The 16,210-nt window shown below is 42.0% G+C and overlaps 2 protein-coding genes across 2 annotated transcripts in view; both read right to left on the bottom strand.

Annotated features, from left to right (window-relative positions):
• LOC135222758 (THO complex subunit 1-like) overlaps nt 1-7,546 on the bottom strand; it is a 28,748-nt gene extending 21,202 nt beyond the window's left edge. The window contains exons 1-3 of the mRNA XM_064261010.1: nt 7,371-7,546; nt 5,023-5,128; nt 4,451-4,643 (exon numbers count right to left, since the gene is read on the bottom strand). Of these exons, the coding sequence (XP_064117080.1) occupies nt 4,451-4,643; nt 5,023-5,128; nt 7,371-7,489 (418 nt within the window). The 5' untranslated portion in view covers nt 7,490-7,546. The remainder of the gene's footprint in view (nt 1-4,450; nt 4,644-5,022; nt 5,129-7,370) is intronic.
• Nucleotides 7,547-10,780: 3,234 nt separating this feature from the next.
• LOC135222757 (uncharacterized) lies at nt 10,781-16,210 on the bottom strand (the record flags this gene model as incomplete). Its single annotated transcript, XM_064261009.1, is given in 4 exon segments — nt 10,781-12,638; nt 13,604-14,242; nt 14,998-15,639; nt 16,076-16,210. Coding segments are annotated over 4 exon segments (2,979 nt in total), but the record flags the coding sequence as incomplete, so codon positions are not given.

The following is a 16,210-nucleotide window of genomic DNA, read 5'->3' as shown; positions in this document are numbered from 1 at the left end:
AGCCCCCCGATGCCTTTTCCACTAAGAAAGGCGGCTGTAAAACCCGCCGGTGACCGATCCACTACGACTTCTACAGCTCGCTTGGTCAGCATGGTCTTGATCTCCTGCCGAAGAGCGTCGTCCTTTGAGGATCCCAGAACATATGTCTGCAGATGGACCGGGTTGGAGGTGAGGGGTGGCCGAGATTCGAAGGGTAGTAGATATCCCTCCCGAAGGACGTTCTACTATCAGGTCTCGGCACCGTAGCGCTGCCAAGTTGCCCAATGGCTCGCCAGGCACCCCCCCACTTCCGGCAGCTGGTGAGGGGGAACGCCGTCCTAGCGTTTCCCACCTCGCTTCGACTTTCTTCCCAGCACCTCCTCGGGGAAAGGAGGGCTGGGAGGAGGGCTGGTTACGGCCTCCTTTACCAGAAGTTGAAGCAGGAAGAGTCTTTCCTCGGGGGGCTTAGTTCGATGGAGCAGCCGTCTTAGCAGCCGAGGAAGCGCTAGCTAAACTCTTAGGCTTAGCCGCAGATGTACGAGGTTGCCCAGAAACCTTCGTAACTGCCTGGTGAACCAGACGGTCACTGTCATCAGTGCGCCGTCTTTCCACCGCAGCGTCCACCATCTCTCCGGGAAAGAGAGCGGAGGAACTCTTCATTGGTCCGTTACGTAGTCCATTTACCGCTTCACGCCCGGCCCCCTTGGCTACTCGTGTAAGGACAGCGTCCCTACGACGGAGAACCAAGTTGGCCCACAGGTTTGCCGTCTGATGGGCGAGGTAGGAGATGGCCCTACCTCCAAACACTGGCAACAGTCTCCTGAAGTCGGGGTCGTATTCGAGGGCAGCGCCCCCGGCGTCGGCCGCGACCTTGGATACTGTGAGGGACCACAGATCCAACCAAGAGACTGCCTGGAAAGCTGCCATAGCGGTAGCTTCCAGGCCCAGTGCCTCCTGCTGCGAGAACCCCACAGGTTCTCCGACAGGAGCTGCTGCAGGACACACCTGGAGTTAGCCTAGCTAGCTCCGGGTTAACCTGTTTGGGCGGTATTGGATCTACTGATGGCACGTAGAACTTCCGCTGTCGCTGCAGAGGAGGAGGAAGTAGCTTGGAAGACCGTCCTGACTTAAGTGAGGTCCTCTCGTCCTGAGACGAAATTCTCCACCTGGTCAAGGACTGAGTCTGCAAGCTCTGATCGCGGCAGTCCCACCGTCAATTTGGGTTCCCTCTTCGGGCCCCAAAATGACTCGAGCCGGGACGTGGGCTCAGATGGTGGTAGCGGCGATCCTTCCCCAGGTCGTTGTGCTGACGAATCAGCGCAATAACCTGGGCAAAGTTCCTCTGGATCTCAGGAGTCACAGCGTCCTGAGGAGTAGGACCGTCCAGTCCCTCCAACAGGAGCAGCTCTCGAGACCCTCCTCCTTCAGAAGGAGGAACCCCCCCCCCAGCAACAGACCCCTGACGGTCGCCTCCAACCACTTGCGCGTACGACCTGGCTGGCCTAAAACCATGCCTGGATCGTGCGGCGTCGTGGCGGGATCGTGAGCGGCGCACCTCTCACGATCACTCCTAGGTACCTCGCTCTTCCCGGTGTAGCCCGAGGAAGTTGAAGGTATAGGAGAGACAGACCTGACGCTCCCCCCCCCGTTCGCTGGCAGGACAGCGTACGTGGGGGGGCTGTAGCCGATCACCAACCCGCGGTGGGGATCGTACTGCAGGCCTGGTCGTGCCGCTCACCTGTGGCGAGCGGCTCGACTGAGCACGTCGACCCCGATCTCGTGCGTCAGACGAGCTGCTGCTGACCACCGTCTCCGTCCGGTCCCTGTGGGAGCGGCGGTCAGGTGATCTGCAGAGCTCGCTTTCGCGGTGAGACCGGTGAGCGTCCTCACGGCACGTCAAAAACCGCTGGTACCCAGCCGAGCTGGTGCCGTTGGTCGAGGGGACCTCTTCTCAGCCTCAACCCGTGGCCGGTCAGAGACCGTCACGTCAACCCGAGGTACCGGCTGGTCGCTACGAGAGCGGCCGCTGGCCTGGCGAGCGTCCACCCTTGCGCGGATCTCTCGACAGTCTTCTGCTCCGTGCCTCTGTCGCGACGGTGAGCAAGCTCAGGCGTCTTGACGTTGGCTGCACGGTCGCCCGAAGGAGACCGTGCACTCGGACCTTCTTCGCGAACGAGAAGTCGAGCCAGGTACCTGACTTAGCAGCAGTGCTACTAAGACCAGGCGCGGATGTACCAGCAGTAGCCAGCACATCCTTGGTCCCCGTCTTCTTCTTCTTCTCAGAAGAGGAGACGGGCCCCCCCGTTCCCGAGGGAACAGGAGGACCAGCAGAAGCACCCCCCCGTCACGCCAGAGCGAGACGGGCCCCTTCGAAGGTCCCGTAGGAGCCTTCTTAGGGGGGGAGGAGGCAGCCTTCTTCTTCTTCGGCTTGGAAGCCTTAGAAGTCGAAGGGGAAGAGGGCGGCAACAGACGACGAAAAGACGACGATTGAGACGACGACATCTTCCTCTTCTTCTTTCCTCTTCTTCGTCAGCTCTCTCAGGACGGACGTCAGGTCTTCCATCCCGGAAAAGTCGGGCCAATTGCCGAAGCAACACGCCCCGACTGATCCTGTCCGGAAAGACCTGAGACCGGTGCAGCACCTCCGACGAAGCGCGTGGGGGGGGAGGCACGGCAGGAGCGGCAGGAACATCACAGAGGACCAGCACCATCAGGACCAGCACCAGCAGACAGCACCAGCAGGCCCAGCAGCAAGCCAGGGCCAGCACCAAAGGACCAGCCCACAGGAACAGCACCAGCAGCAACATCAACATTAGAGTCCCGCACCGCGCGCTTCGTAGGAGCGGCGCGAGGGGCTGGGCCAGCAACACTCGCTGCAGGTACGGCAGGTACGGCAGCATAGTCCGGCGTCACAGGCCTCTCCATCTCGGCCAAACTCACATTGGGACGGCGGTAGATCCAGGGGCGAAACTTTTGAGGCAGCGAAAGTCGGGCGTCGGCAGCACATAAAACCCAGGTGCGGCGGCACGCCCCTCTTAGGTACGGCAAGCGATCGGCATTTGAATTGACGCCGTTGGAGTCACTGACGCAATGTGTTGCGTATACACACATGAGGAGGGGCGGCGTACGCTGGTGTTGACACAGTATTGGTCGTTGTTGTAACCACACCATGAGTTACCACTGCGACCCCGCTAGCCGTTGAATCAAGCCCTGGATACTGGGGGCGCCCTGCAGTCCCAACGACGCCCACACCTGTCCAAGGTCGTCACTCACAGAAGGCACACCTGAGGGAGGAACAGTCGGGTCAGTTAGAGGGGCAACCCTCACGCCTGGGGGGGGGAGGACGAACCCCACCCAGAGCGGACGGAAGACCCCGAATACAATTGCACATCCGGGTATCGGGCACCCTCCTCCACACTCGACGGATCGAGCGAGGAGAAGGACTCCGAAACCCCCCCCGCAGGGGAAGGCGCAAATCGTGGGGGCTGAGCTGGAGGCAGGAAGGATGACGAGGTATCCGTAACCAAAGGAGTCGCTGGAGAGCTTTCCGACGACTCCGTTGGTCGACCTACGCCTCTTCTACCCTGCGTACAGCACCCACTGCGCCTCGGACCAATTTACACAGACATTACATGGTTCGGTTCGGAGCATTCTCGCCCCCGACACCGAAAACATAATTCATGAGGATCAATATCTGGGGTAAGAGCGGAATCCGCCGCATTTACGCCCCTCCAGCCCGGGACACACTCTACGGGCAGCTGGTGGGCGCGGCGGAAAGCCTCTTCTGATCCATGATTAAATAATCTTCACTCAATGAAAAAATGAAAACAGAGTACTTATTCCCCCAATTTCATTCAAGACCACAAAACAAACCAGTCAGAAGAAACAAATGTAACATCCAAAGCACCACGACGAAAATAGTGGGCAGAGCGATGAGAACACGTCCTGTCACCACACGGGCCGAAAGCAAAAGTGATTCTTTCACCGCCCGGTGCGCGCGGCGGCGAATGCGCACGATCGGACAAGCAGTTAACTACCGTTCTCCCTTGTTTCGAAGCTTACGACCAATCCCAGCTGCCGCTAGTTACCTTCCTATTGTTAAAGGACCGAGGGTTTGTATTAGTATCGGAACAAATATTCATTTAAGAATTCTATAAGGCAGCCAAAACATGAATATATTTTACAATGCATTGAGAAAAAAATAATACAAAAGTAATATTGCAGTTCTCTCAAATTCTTTTCACCATGACTATTGAGTAACAATACTATTCAGTAATTTTCAAGTAAAAATTCACGTAAAAACTACTTTACAAAAATCATATCACTATTGCTAACTACATTAAATAGTTTTGCTCCAAGTCTTGATATGTCAATTCCTTACACAAAATATTCAGCTAATTACATCACCATAAATTACCTTTTATAAAATAAAAGAGCCTTTGTAAAATGACCTTTAGTACAATGAACTTACCATTACACATTCGCAAAACACTTGTCTTGCAAGGTGAGAAGAATGTGTCTTCTTTCCATATGCTGACATTTGACTCTACAAATGTGAACAGTTCTTCACAGAGATCAATGGTAAGAGCATCAAATGAGTCCCCAAGAACCTGGACTGGTAATGTAGGTAAGCTTAACTCATTTCGAACCAACTCTATGCAGATCTGAAAACATGTAAGGAGAAACCCAAGATGACACAAACCAATTTCTCTTAGTTTGATACACTAGTAATGTGGAAATCAAACTAAACTCATTAGTACATCCATACATTATCACAAGTGGCTAAACACAAAGTTAATTTGCAGAGCTAAACTGAATGTTATTACATATACTAGCTTCTTTCATAAACATAATGGGACTTCTATGGGAATACTTTTCCAATGTCTACTACAGACTCAAGGCATATGCCGAAAGGTTAAACACATAATAAGCAACCTTGCGAGGGGGCACAATTCTATCAGAATACTGAGGTTGCAAAAGATTCACATAAAGCAATCAAAGGGTAATATATACGGGCAGTACTGTATGATCTTAGTGTCTTACCAGTGTAACAGCTCTGATAGCACCCAAGTTTGTTTTTTCTCCCTGAATAATCTTTTTGGTGACATAATTGCGGACTGCAACTTCAATGCAGTGCTTTGTTGTTTCTCTGAAAATAAATTTGTAACATTAGTATAATATTGAAGATGAAAAATATATAAAATTTAGTACAGTACAAAACTAAGACTAATTCTCCCACTATACATATCTGAATTATAAATTAAAGCATAACTAAAAAAAAGCTAAAAATACACTAATGAACATGAAATATAAATAAAAATTGTTCATATTGTTTTCCCTTTTGCACAAAGCCTGAGAAAAACAAACGATCCTTGCTCATCTTAGGCCTAAGGAATCTAGAGAAAAAAGTATATAAAGAAATAAACAAAAGCTGTGCCTAACCCAAAAATGTCTACCTGCTATACAAAGTTGGGTTACTGGAATATGGGATGTGGAGGCAAGAATAATTCCTCTGTTCAGCTGTGCAGAAAAATTAATAGTAAGTAAAAAAATAATAGTTTTTCTGTCAAGCCCCACAGGCTGAGGGAAGGAGTTTCCTACCATAGCTAAATACATGGATTAAAATCATCTAACCAATCAGAATGTGTCTAATCAATATGTTTCGCACACCTACACCCTGACCCACAAACACACTTTCTTTCCATCTTTAGCCGCCAAGATGGAGCGTCACGACATAATTTTGTTCCCTAACATGGAGTATGCTGATGAATTTAACTCCTGAGTGATATTTCAGACCTTTTCCATGTCCATTTTAGGTGTTTCTGGATTTAATTAAACATGTCGACCCGTTCAAAAGCCGCCTGACATCCTCCTTATCTGATTTACTTTCCCGGCCATAATAATAAGTCCCAGAATCAGACATTTGAATCATGAAAACTCCCGCTCGCCACAAACCTGAACCTGGTACCCTGTGATCAGACTGCTGCAATTTTGAGTAAGGTAAGCAGTACAATTCTGTTTCTTGCTGTCCAACATTGCATAATGAATTATGAGGATTTGAACCTACTACCATCAACTGGTAGCCTAGGCCGCTCCACATGTTCGAGTTACTGGGTTATGCCCCCCAAGGTCCAGGTCAGGGCCCAATGCCCTAAGTAAGATTAAGTTTGGTTGGGTTGAGTTAGGACACAAAAATATAGGTTAGATTAAGATAGATTGTTTAGTAAGGTCATATCCAGTGCCAAAACATGTGTCCAAACAGATCTGTAGACCCGTCGCTTGAAACGATGGGACAAACTTTATCATAAAATCACTTCCCTTACTGCAAAAGCTTGAGGTAATTCTCAGTAACAATTCCACATGGACTGCAAGGAATGGCCCCATGAATACAAAAGCCACTAGTTTTAAGTAGATGTAGTTTTCATTAAATTTTGTATTACTTTTTTTTGGTAATTCTAGGCAATAACTCTGCATGGACTGCAAGGAACGTCCCTGCCATGCTGAAAAACTGTTAATCTATGCAATTTGTCATTTAGAGTCGTATTTTAGGAGCTGTAACCGCTTACTGCGGATACTACACAAACTACCCTCCCCTCGACTCCCCAAAGATAACGGTAAATTCTTAATAAGCAACCAAATACTATAAAAGATAATTCTAGGCAATAACTCTGCACGGACTGCAAAGAACGTTCCCGCAAATACGATTGCCACTAGGGATTGGGGTGACCCCCCAAGAAATAACGGTAAAATCTTAATAAGCAACCCAAATACCGTAGGAAACTGTAATTGCAAAGATACCTACTATATACCTGATGCAGAGTTACTACCTAGATCTACCACTTTTTTTATTGGCAGGGGAGTCGGCGTCCTGCAATCCTTCCCTGGTCCCGGGCCCCCCTACAATAAACGCGGTGGCTACTAAATAACCTCTAGGCTAGCCCAGCCCCCTACCTAGATCTGCGTTCTATGATGACAACCTGGGCGATAGCATGATTGTTGGATATGAAGTGGGAAAGAAAATGACAAAAAATGACAAAATCGAGGTGTTTGCAGCCTATTAAATAATGTTTTGAACATAAATACTATAACGTCAAATGGTCTGGCCAATCCTGAACGCATTCCTACGACAACCTTTCACCGAAGGGAGTTCAGGCTTACGACTATACGCCGGTGATAATAAGCTCTTCACTGACCAATAAAGCATAAATTTGGTGTATATTGAATAAATAAGTCACGGTGATCTGTCGGCACGTGATAAAATCACCATAAAGCGTTTGATAACTGAAGATTTGTCATAACTAACGTCTATCCTACATTAGCTTGGCAACGTTGGCTCCAGATCGGCGTAAAGGAATATAACACGCACTAAGTAGACAAGAGACACAACTTACGGGATTTTACTGTTAAAAATATCCGTTATCGGCGAGGCATTTTCACTCTTTATGCATCCGGGCAGAGTCGACTGTACTTTGGAAAATATATGGCTAAATGACAAAGTGGTGTCAGCCATTGTTTACAAGCTAAGCGGCGACACGGCTCCACCACTGCGTACGAGAGAGTTGTCGAGTTTTTGAGGTGTTGCCGATTCAGGGTTCAATTGCTGCAATTATTAATACCCAAATAGGCAATACTAGCAATAAAATTAAACATTAATATGCATACATAAGTACTATTAAGTTAAACTATGAGCAACCAACAAGTATAAATCGTTGTACAAGGCAAGATTGTTTTCCCTTATTTCTCTAATACTAACTTACATCATAGAGATTTAGTACTCAAATGTGCTATCCTGCCAATTGCTATACCATTTTGCATTTTCACTGATGAGGCACCGTTTACATGTATATAGGAATAATTTCCATAGGTTAAATACCAACAATCACAATACGCAATTCACCCCCAAAATCACACGTTCTATCTTGTACTTCTGGATATTTATAGGCCCTTCCCTTCCTGGCCTTTTTTCAAATATTCCCTTCTTTTAACACTTCCAAATTGAAAAATGTTATTCCAATCTATGATTCTCCATTCTTTCAGCACGACCAAACCATCTAAAAGTACTACTAATTCATCCACTTACCTACTTAACATTTCTACCACTAATGAGCACTCTCATTCCTATAATTTTCGTAACTTTTATTAATATAGGCAATCGTAATAGTTTCAAACTTTTCTTTCATTCGTATTCAATTTACACAACTTCCAAGAAGTCAGGTTGGTTTAAACATCCCTCCACACATTCCCACCCAAATTCCTACATATAGGAATGGAATTGGTTGGAATATATAGTTTAGGAAAAAGGGCCAAGCTGCTACAGATATTAAAGTCTCTTCCCCCATCTTTTGCACTCCTCCTTCTACCTCTCTTGCTTCATCTATTCAAAAATTAACCTCTTTCAGTGATTCACCTCTTCTCCCAGTCTGCTATTATAGTTAATATGTATTCCCTAGTACCAAAGCAAATCAGCTGCTTCCATTCCATTCACTAGGTCTGCAGCTAAATGGTGCACATACAACATGCAATAGCTTATTGATCTTTCATGCCATCTTACCTTCTTAAGATATTCACTGTATTTCCTTTTAACAGTCATTTACACCCACCACGTTCTATGGTTTCTTTTTCTCTGTTACCATTTCTCTAAAAATTTACCAATTCTGCATCAACCAATCTACCCTCATTCACACTGCATGATCAAATAACCTCAAATCACACTGATCCAACTTGAAATTTTATTATATACTTAGAGAAGATGTTCTTTATAAATCCTGTGGGACTTTCAAGTTCTAAAGGTATCTGGTCTTCAAAACATAATTCCTTATACTGTAGTCAACTTCTATAAGGCATGGAGGTATTTTTTAATATACATGAACTGAGGGGACTTTTCGGGATATAATTTTTTAGATCTAATGATCATAGGAGTTGTCATGCAATATCAGAGACCATTAATCAATCTTTATTATACCAAAGACAACCGTCTTCATTTCTGCCCTCTCTATCCTTAAAATATGTACACAAGATTGAAATAATCTGAATACTCAAAATGTTAACTATAATTTTACCTTCGTGATCCTTTGAACTCCTGTGAAGAAAATAATGGCCAAGATGTGAATGGCACCATGGGTAAATGAGACCTGAATGAAGGGGAAGAAAAGTCCAGATCTTAGATCTTCATAACATGGTAACACTTGTAAAGAAGGTGTCTGCATAGGTTTCTCTTAATCATGCTACCCTCATGCATTACAGTATATGAATTAGGCCAAGGAGAAGCAGCCACTTAAATCTGAATAAAGAAATGTGTCATTTTCTGAAGACAAGTTTTAGAAAGATCAAGGACCTTGGGAAAAGTGCAACAGCTGAGGCAGCGGCAAAATAGAGGGTAGGAAGACTTAGGCTGGATGGAGTGCATCATCAAGAGAGAAGCCTGGGTTATATGATATTCCAAAAAATCCTAAAGAACATAAGTTTTAAATACACTTGGATGAAAACACAAGGAACGCCTCTTGTACATAAAGCATGGAGGTAGACAACAAAGGGATCTACCATTTCAAAGAAAGTGGAACACCTATACATACATAAAATGGTCAACAAGAACAAATTATCAAAAATAAGAACTAAAGCAACCAGGGCTGAAGGGATGTTACACTAAACTTTTAGCATAATCTATACTGCTCACTCCAGGCAGTAAACCCCAATGGGAACTGAAGGAGGTTGTTGAGGCACAGATGAACTCTCTGCTTCCACTGTCTAGATATTACATATTCATTGTCTAATCTAGCCTCCCAAATACACTAGTCCTACCAGCATAACAGTCCTAACCTTATAATTAACCGCTCAATCTCAGCTCATGGCTAACAAATGGTGCAGGTATCAGGCACATAACCTAAGTACAGCTTAGCTTAGGTGCTTCTCAAAACGTGTTTGCAAGTTCAGATTTACAGGAGATTTAAGGTTCAGCTTACCACTACCAGTGCAAAGGTGATTATAAAATAAAAATACACACTGGGATATTACAAGGTAGGTTACCCAAAATAACATCCTATGGATAAGACTAACCGATTTATGAAAATGTCTATGTAAAACAAGTTGTGAAAACTGAGTCAGCAGGTAAAAGGAAGGCTTAAACCTACAGATCAAAATACCAGAGGCTCTGGATAGCTAAGGAATACATCGAGAAATGAGTGGTAGAAAAAACATATCCTGTAGGAAACTTGGAAGACAAGACTAAACTGAGGAAAGACAATAAAAAAAAAGTTCCCTATCTATCTAAGCTTACCCAGACTGCAGTATACAGAAGCAAGAAGGAGCACTTAACAGTACCAAAAGGCACAAAGAAAAGGCTAAACAACTTTTACAAAAAAAATTCCAAATATAAAAGGATCAACATACAGTAATGCACAAACTACAAAGTTAACAGTGCAAGAATAACAAACAAGCTACAGGAACAGGCAAAATACAGATTAAAAAAATCTTACAGCTGCTGCAAAAACTGTAGAAAAATTTCACAAATGTGTGAGGATTGCTAAAATAAACAGGAAATACTGTAAGATCAAAATACATTATATGTTACAGTAGACTAAAAACAGATAAAATATATATAGTATACGTATATGGTACAAATAAAATATACTGTAGTATGTGTACGTGAAACACCTAAAATGAAAACACAAATGGAGAAAATAACAAGGATAAAGCAGGAGTTTGATATGAAGATACATATTCCACACAATTCAAACCTATACAAATTTAGTATAACACACAGATTTCCAAACACAACTGGATAAGACTAATAAAACAATTTAAATTGAAAAAATAATTTAATGTTCATCCATACATTCTGATGTCTTATTCTGAAATAGCATTTTTCCCTCTTTTTTGCTTAGGTGTAACCATAAAATCACAAAAATGCTTGACTCTAGCCTCCTCATCTATTTGATTCCATGCATTAGCAGTTCTCAAGAATTTTCTGTACTCATGGCATAAACTAAATTTCCCTCGTCCATACAGGGAACACTGTAAATCACGATAAATCACACTTACAATCTTGTAAAGCTCTTCGATGACTAGTTCAATATGTTTTTCTTCTTCAAGTAATTTGTCTATTTTAGTCTGTTTTTAAAAGTATTGCAGCTTATGCCTGACCATTTCAGTGCTGCCAATGAAATATTAAACTCCACCATCATTTCAAAATTGTTCTTGAGATGTGGAACTATGTTCACTCTGAAATAAATGCCAACATTTGTTGATACTCTATCACACATGGTTTGTGCCCTCTCCACACGTTCAGAAAAGGTGGTAACGTCCTTTGCACTAACAATTCCTTCTTCTCCAAACACTAATGCCCTGAGAAGGTTCCTTTTCTCTGGCTGCACAAGTTTTTGTTCCTTGAGGAATGTTAAAAATTCTTTCTGCAAGTAATGAATTGAAGACAAACTTATGCCACAAGGAAAGGCTTGAGCAAAAGCTTCCTGCATTTCCTTCTCTTCAGATATAATAATCACTCTAGAGCTTTTACCTAGCTGCAATGCTAGATGCATGAAAAAAGTTGTATATGATGTGCAATCCAATTTTTCATGAAGTAATAATGGTCCAGGAAACAGGGGATTTTGCCTTGAATTATTTCGGAATACAGAGAGATTTTTAAAAATGCTATAAGTCAAAGTTAATCCACAAGAGTCCTGAATACTTGAGAAACTAAGTATGCCTGTTTCATTCATTCCTGAGTGGCAACAAAATCTCTTCAAGTCTAGTAATTGATTTTCTATATACATAATAACTGACTCCTGTTTACCTTTAGATGACGTTACCACTTGGACGAAGGGATGACTATGAACCATGCCTGCAATATGGTGACTAAACTCTTTGGGTCCATTCTTTTCACCATTATCTGAATCTTTAGAATACACTTTTTTTTCATTCTGTAAATTTTTTAACTTTTTAAAAGAACTGACATTAAGGTTATCAATACCAAATCCATCTGCTTCCTCATATGGACCACCTAAAGTCTGGCAAAGAGCAGATTCGCCCTCTTCAGTAAAACTCCTTTTCATCCTTACATAATTCTTGATTTTCTTTTTACAACGTCTATGAGGATGATGACCAGGAAATACCCCTAAGTATTCATAACAAGCTACTTCAGGAAACTCATTTGCATTGTTTTCTAGCCAAGTTACCTTTCTTTGGTATGTCTCAGACAATGAATGTTTTGAAGTATTTCTGTGTATCACAATAACTGTACTTGGTTCTGGCTGTGGATACAGCGGTATAAACAAACGATTTCCTTCTCTGGTTCGTTCAATACAAATTTCTCCCTGGACATCTACAATGCGTGTCAGCTTTTGATTTGGGCCACATAAATATCGTTCTGTACTTGTTTTGGTGCAGTTTGAATTCCACGCACCACAATCATCCCAAAAGACATTTTTCTTTCCCAATTTTTGTCGTTCAATATTCTCTTTGTTACACACAATGAAAAACTGGTTCTCTTTCAAGCCATAAGGAACTGTAATAAGAGGTTTGTCCTCCATGCCCATCATCTGTAAAGCACTGATAATTTCATACAAATCCAAGAATTTTCCACCTGGATGAGTCAACATGTATCCACCATTTGCACACTTATTCCAGCAATATGGACTTGTATTTTCTTCTGTTATATAACTTTTCTGAAAAATAAACATGCAAAATGAAGTCAGATCCAAGATATACTAAAAGTACAAACACATATTCTGGGCCCTTAAATTATTTTGATAAGTTATCAGAAAACAAGGGGGAAAAAGTTATAAACTCTTGCCTTGAGTATGTTCTTGGATGAACAGACTTGAAAACAATTGTCTATATGACAATAAGCTGACCAAATGAAGCTAGGTTGATGCATACATCATCCCTGTTGCTACGCATCTTCTACAACTTGGTACTGACCAGCACTATCAGAGACCTGCATTTCATTCTCTGTCTCTTAGTGAAGGTTAAGAGCTGTATACAAAACTCATTACCCTGAGCATTAAATGCAGGACATTTTCTTTATTTAAGGTTTGCGTGTCCTCTGAAAGAGGTTCAAGAGAGGTTTATGACACTTCACCACATGAAAAAAGAATGAACCCAAGCAAGTGAATGAGAAGTTCAAAACCCATTAGCAAAGCAAGAGATCCACACTACCTCATACATCTTAACAGGATGAACGTGATTATATCAACTTGTGACAGACCTCCCCAAATTGGAGGAGCAAGTCATCATCTCCAATTGGTTGTTAATTACTGAGACTGATTATTCAACACAACAAGCTGTGATAAATGGTATTACAAGCAATTTAAAAGACATGCATTGCAACTAACAAACTGAGAGGTAATATCATAACAAAATAACAAAAATAAAAATTAACTTAACTTTAAGAGGGAATTTCATTAATATTGAGCTGCTTTACTGTGAAAGATGAAAGGTAGTGTGAGTTTTAGGGTTAACAGGAAGAACCATGTCTTCCTGTTCAATATGGGAAAGTAATTAGCAAATCAGAAGTGGAGACTTTAGCAAAAACAAAATTAACAGATTTTTTCAAGTTGCAAGGAATCATTTATGGAGTACAGTAATCTACAAAAGGTATGGGAGAAACTAACAACGAATGTTTCCTTACCTGTACACTGCCATCAACCTTGTTTGCAAAACTGAATCTTAAACAATCTGGAGCACAACCACAGTATTCATAAAAGGCCAAGCATGGAAGGTGATCACTTCCATCCTCAAGCCATGTTATTCTTCTTCTGTAACTAACAGAGTTTTTATGTCTTGCAGAATTTCTGTGGCACACAATGATACGATTCGGATTTGGTTGAGGAACGAGAGGAATAAATATTTTTTCACCATCGACTTTATGTTCAGTACAGTACACTTCATTATGCTCCACAATTTTTTTTATTATCTTATCATTTTCAAGAAAGTAAGAAACTGTTGTTGTGACCTGTGAAACCCATGGTCCGCTATCATCCCAAAAGGTACATTTCCTACCTTTATGATGTCTTTGCACATTTATATTGTTTTTCACAATATAATGCTGATTCTCTTTTAAGCCTGCTGGGACTTGTGCATATACATTCTCGGTAGATGATGAATCTCTTAATTTTTTAAGTATTAAATTTAAAGGTAGAAATCTGCTGTAGGTGTCTGCTTCTAAACCTTCATTTTCAAGGGACCCTGCACACGACACAGCCACTGCAGACAAGGTGTTCTCAGTTTTTGAAGTGCTGATGTTTTCCAAAGAAAATTCTGCACATTTCTGAAACAAAAATATATAGATCAAAACCTACTTTGTTAAACTCCACACTTTCTAGGTGATTAGCAGCATTTTCTTCTTCTAATCCTCTTACCTCTACTAAACAAATTCATTTACTCATAACACTGTGGGTTTTGTGAACACCATTCATTTGAAAAATAGAACATATTCAAAGTAAAACTGACATTATGATTTAAACAATGACATGAGGAAATCTTCATTTACAGATCAATGATGTTTATCGTAATGACTTTCTCTACACATGAGGTCCAGTTGAAAAGATAACCCAATGCTCTTACTTTGCCTAGGCATTAAGAAAAAAAAATGGGCTTAACTCCAAAGAAAAAGTCAGCCTTGAATTATGGTGGATAGACATCATACAATTTGGGAGAGCAAAAGCAGGTGGTCTATAAAATTGGCAATGAAAGGAACAGTTCATACTGAGTTGACATATAAACAAATACTAGAATTGCTGATTTCTACTGACAACATCTAATTACAGAGCTGTTTAGCCATTATCAATGGTAGTTGAATATCTGCAAAAACTTAAGGTTAGATGAAGAGCTCTATAGCAACCATCTACCACGGATCCAGAAATCAAGTTATGCTGATGACATGGCAGGTGAGATGGGGCTCACCCATTGTCGAACTACTCCTTTCCTCATTATAAAAGGCATTTCAGTGACCAAGTAGTAATATGGTATAGAGTAATATGCTTGTGATTTGTATCAACATTAGTCAACGGTACTATATCTTACCTTATCACAGACAGTATGTGACTTGCTATTCAATTCATGTTTCAGTTTTTCTGGAGCAGTTCCATGATATTCAACAAATGCAGTGCAGGGTCCTCCTTCTTCCATATTTTTGAATATAGTAATTCTTCTCTTGTAGCTTGTTGAGTACTTATGACAGACATCATACCTCTGAACACTGATAATATCATCTAAGTTTGGTTGCGGAACAAGTGGTAGATATACATCTTTACACTGCACAGCACAATACAAACCTTCTTTCATTTCTACACCCCTGAATGATTCCTTGAGGTCACATGAGTAAAGGCAGTTCTCAAAGACACTATTCTCATAGTCCCAAGGGCCTGAGTCATCATTCCACGTATTACATCTTTCTATATTCTGCTTATGCAAAAACATCTCAGCATCTACTATAAAGAACTCATTCTCTTTCAGTCCATCAGGAATTTGCTTCAGCACATTTCCAGTTTTTGTTATATTCTTCACACTCTTCAGCATCACATCCATGTTAAGGCATTTTTCAGGTACATAAGGTAGTGTGTGGCCTCCAACAGCTTTTCTCAGGTGAGGATACTCATTGATGACCAAAGACAAACAGTCTACATTAGCTTCACCAGTAACATCCTCAGTTCTACTGCAAAATATCTGTAAAATAAAGGAACAACTTATTAATGCTTAAATCTTCAATGCTTTAAAAAAATCTACGATACAAAATGTATACTGCATGACTACCAGTTGTTGGAAACTACAATCAGGGTAACAGAAGTACGATTACAAAGTTAAGTGAGTTAGCCTACCTCCTCAAGGAGGAGGATACTGCATTAACCACTATAACTCATAATTCATTATATCGACATACATGTCTGATCCATATAATGTTAGAGAGCAAGACCTGATGTAAAATATAGGTCAGTAGCAACACTACTGTACTACATTTAAAATGCTTTGGATATTTCTGAGATAAACACTCCTATTTCTCTTGAGATTTATTGTTTTAAATAAATAATGATTTCACCAAGGAATAAAGCCCTTCATTGCTGCATGTACCATTAAGAATGTTTTTTCAAAACAACATACTTACTTTGTCATAAATCTCAGCTGAGCATGAAGGAAGCGATTCCCTCAAATCCTTAGGAGCATCACCAGAATATTCATAAAGAGCAACGGGTGGTACGAATCCGGGTACAGAACTAAGCCAGGTAACCTTCCTTTTATA

Source organism: Macrobrachium nipponense, chromosome 8, assembly GCF_015104395.2.
Source record: "Macrobrachium nipponense isolate FS-2020 chromosome 8, ASM1510439v2, whole genome shotgun sequence".
Classification (NCBI taxonomy): domain Eukaryota; kingdom Metazoa; phylum Arthropoda; class Malacostraca; order Decapoda; family Palaemonidae; genus Macrobrachium; species Macrobrachium nipponense.
This window is presented reverse-complemented; position numbering and strand designations above follow the sequence as displayed.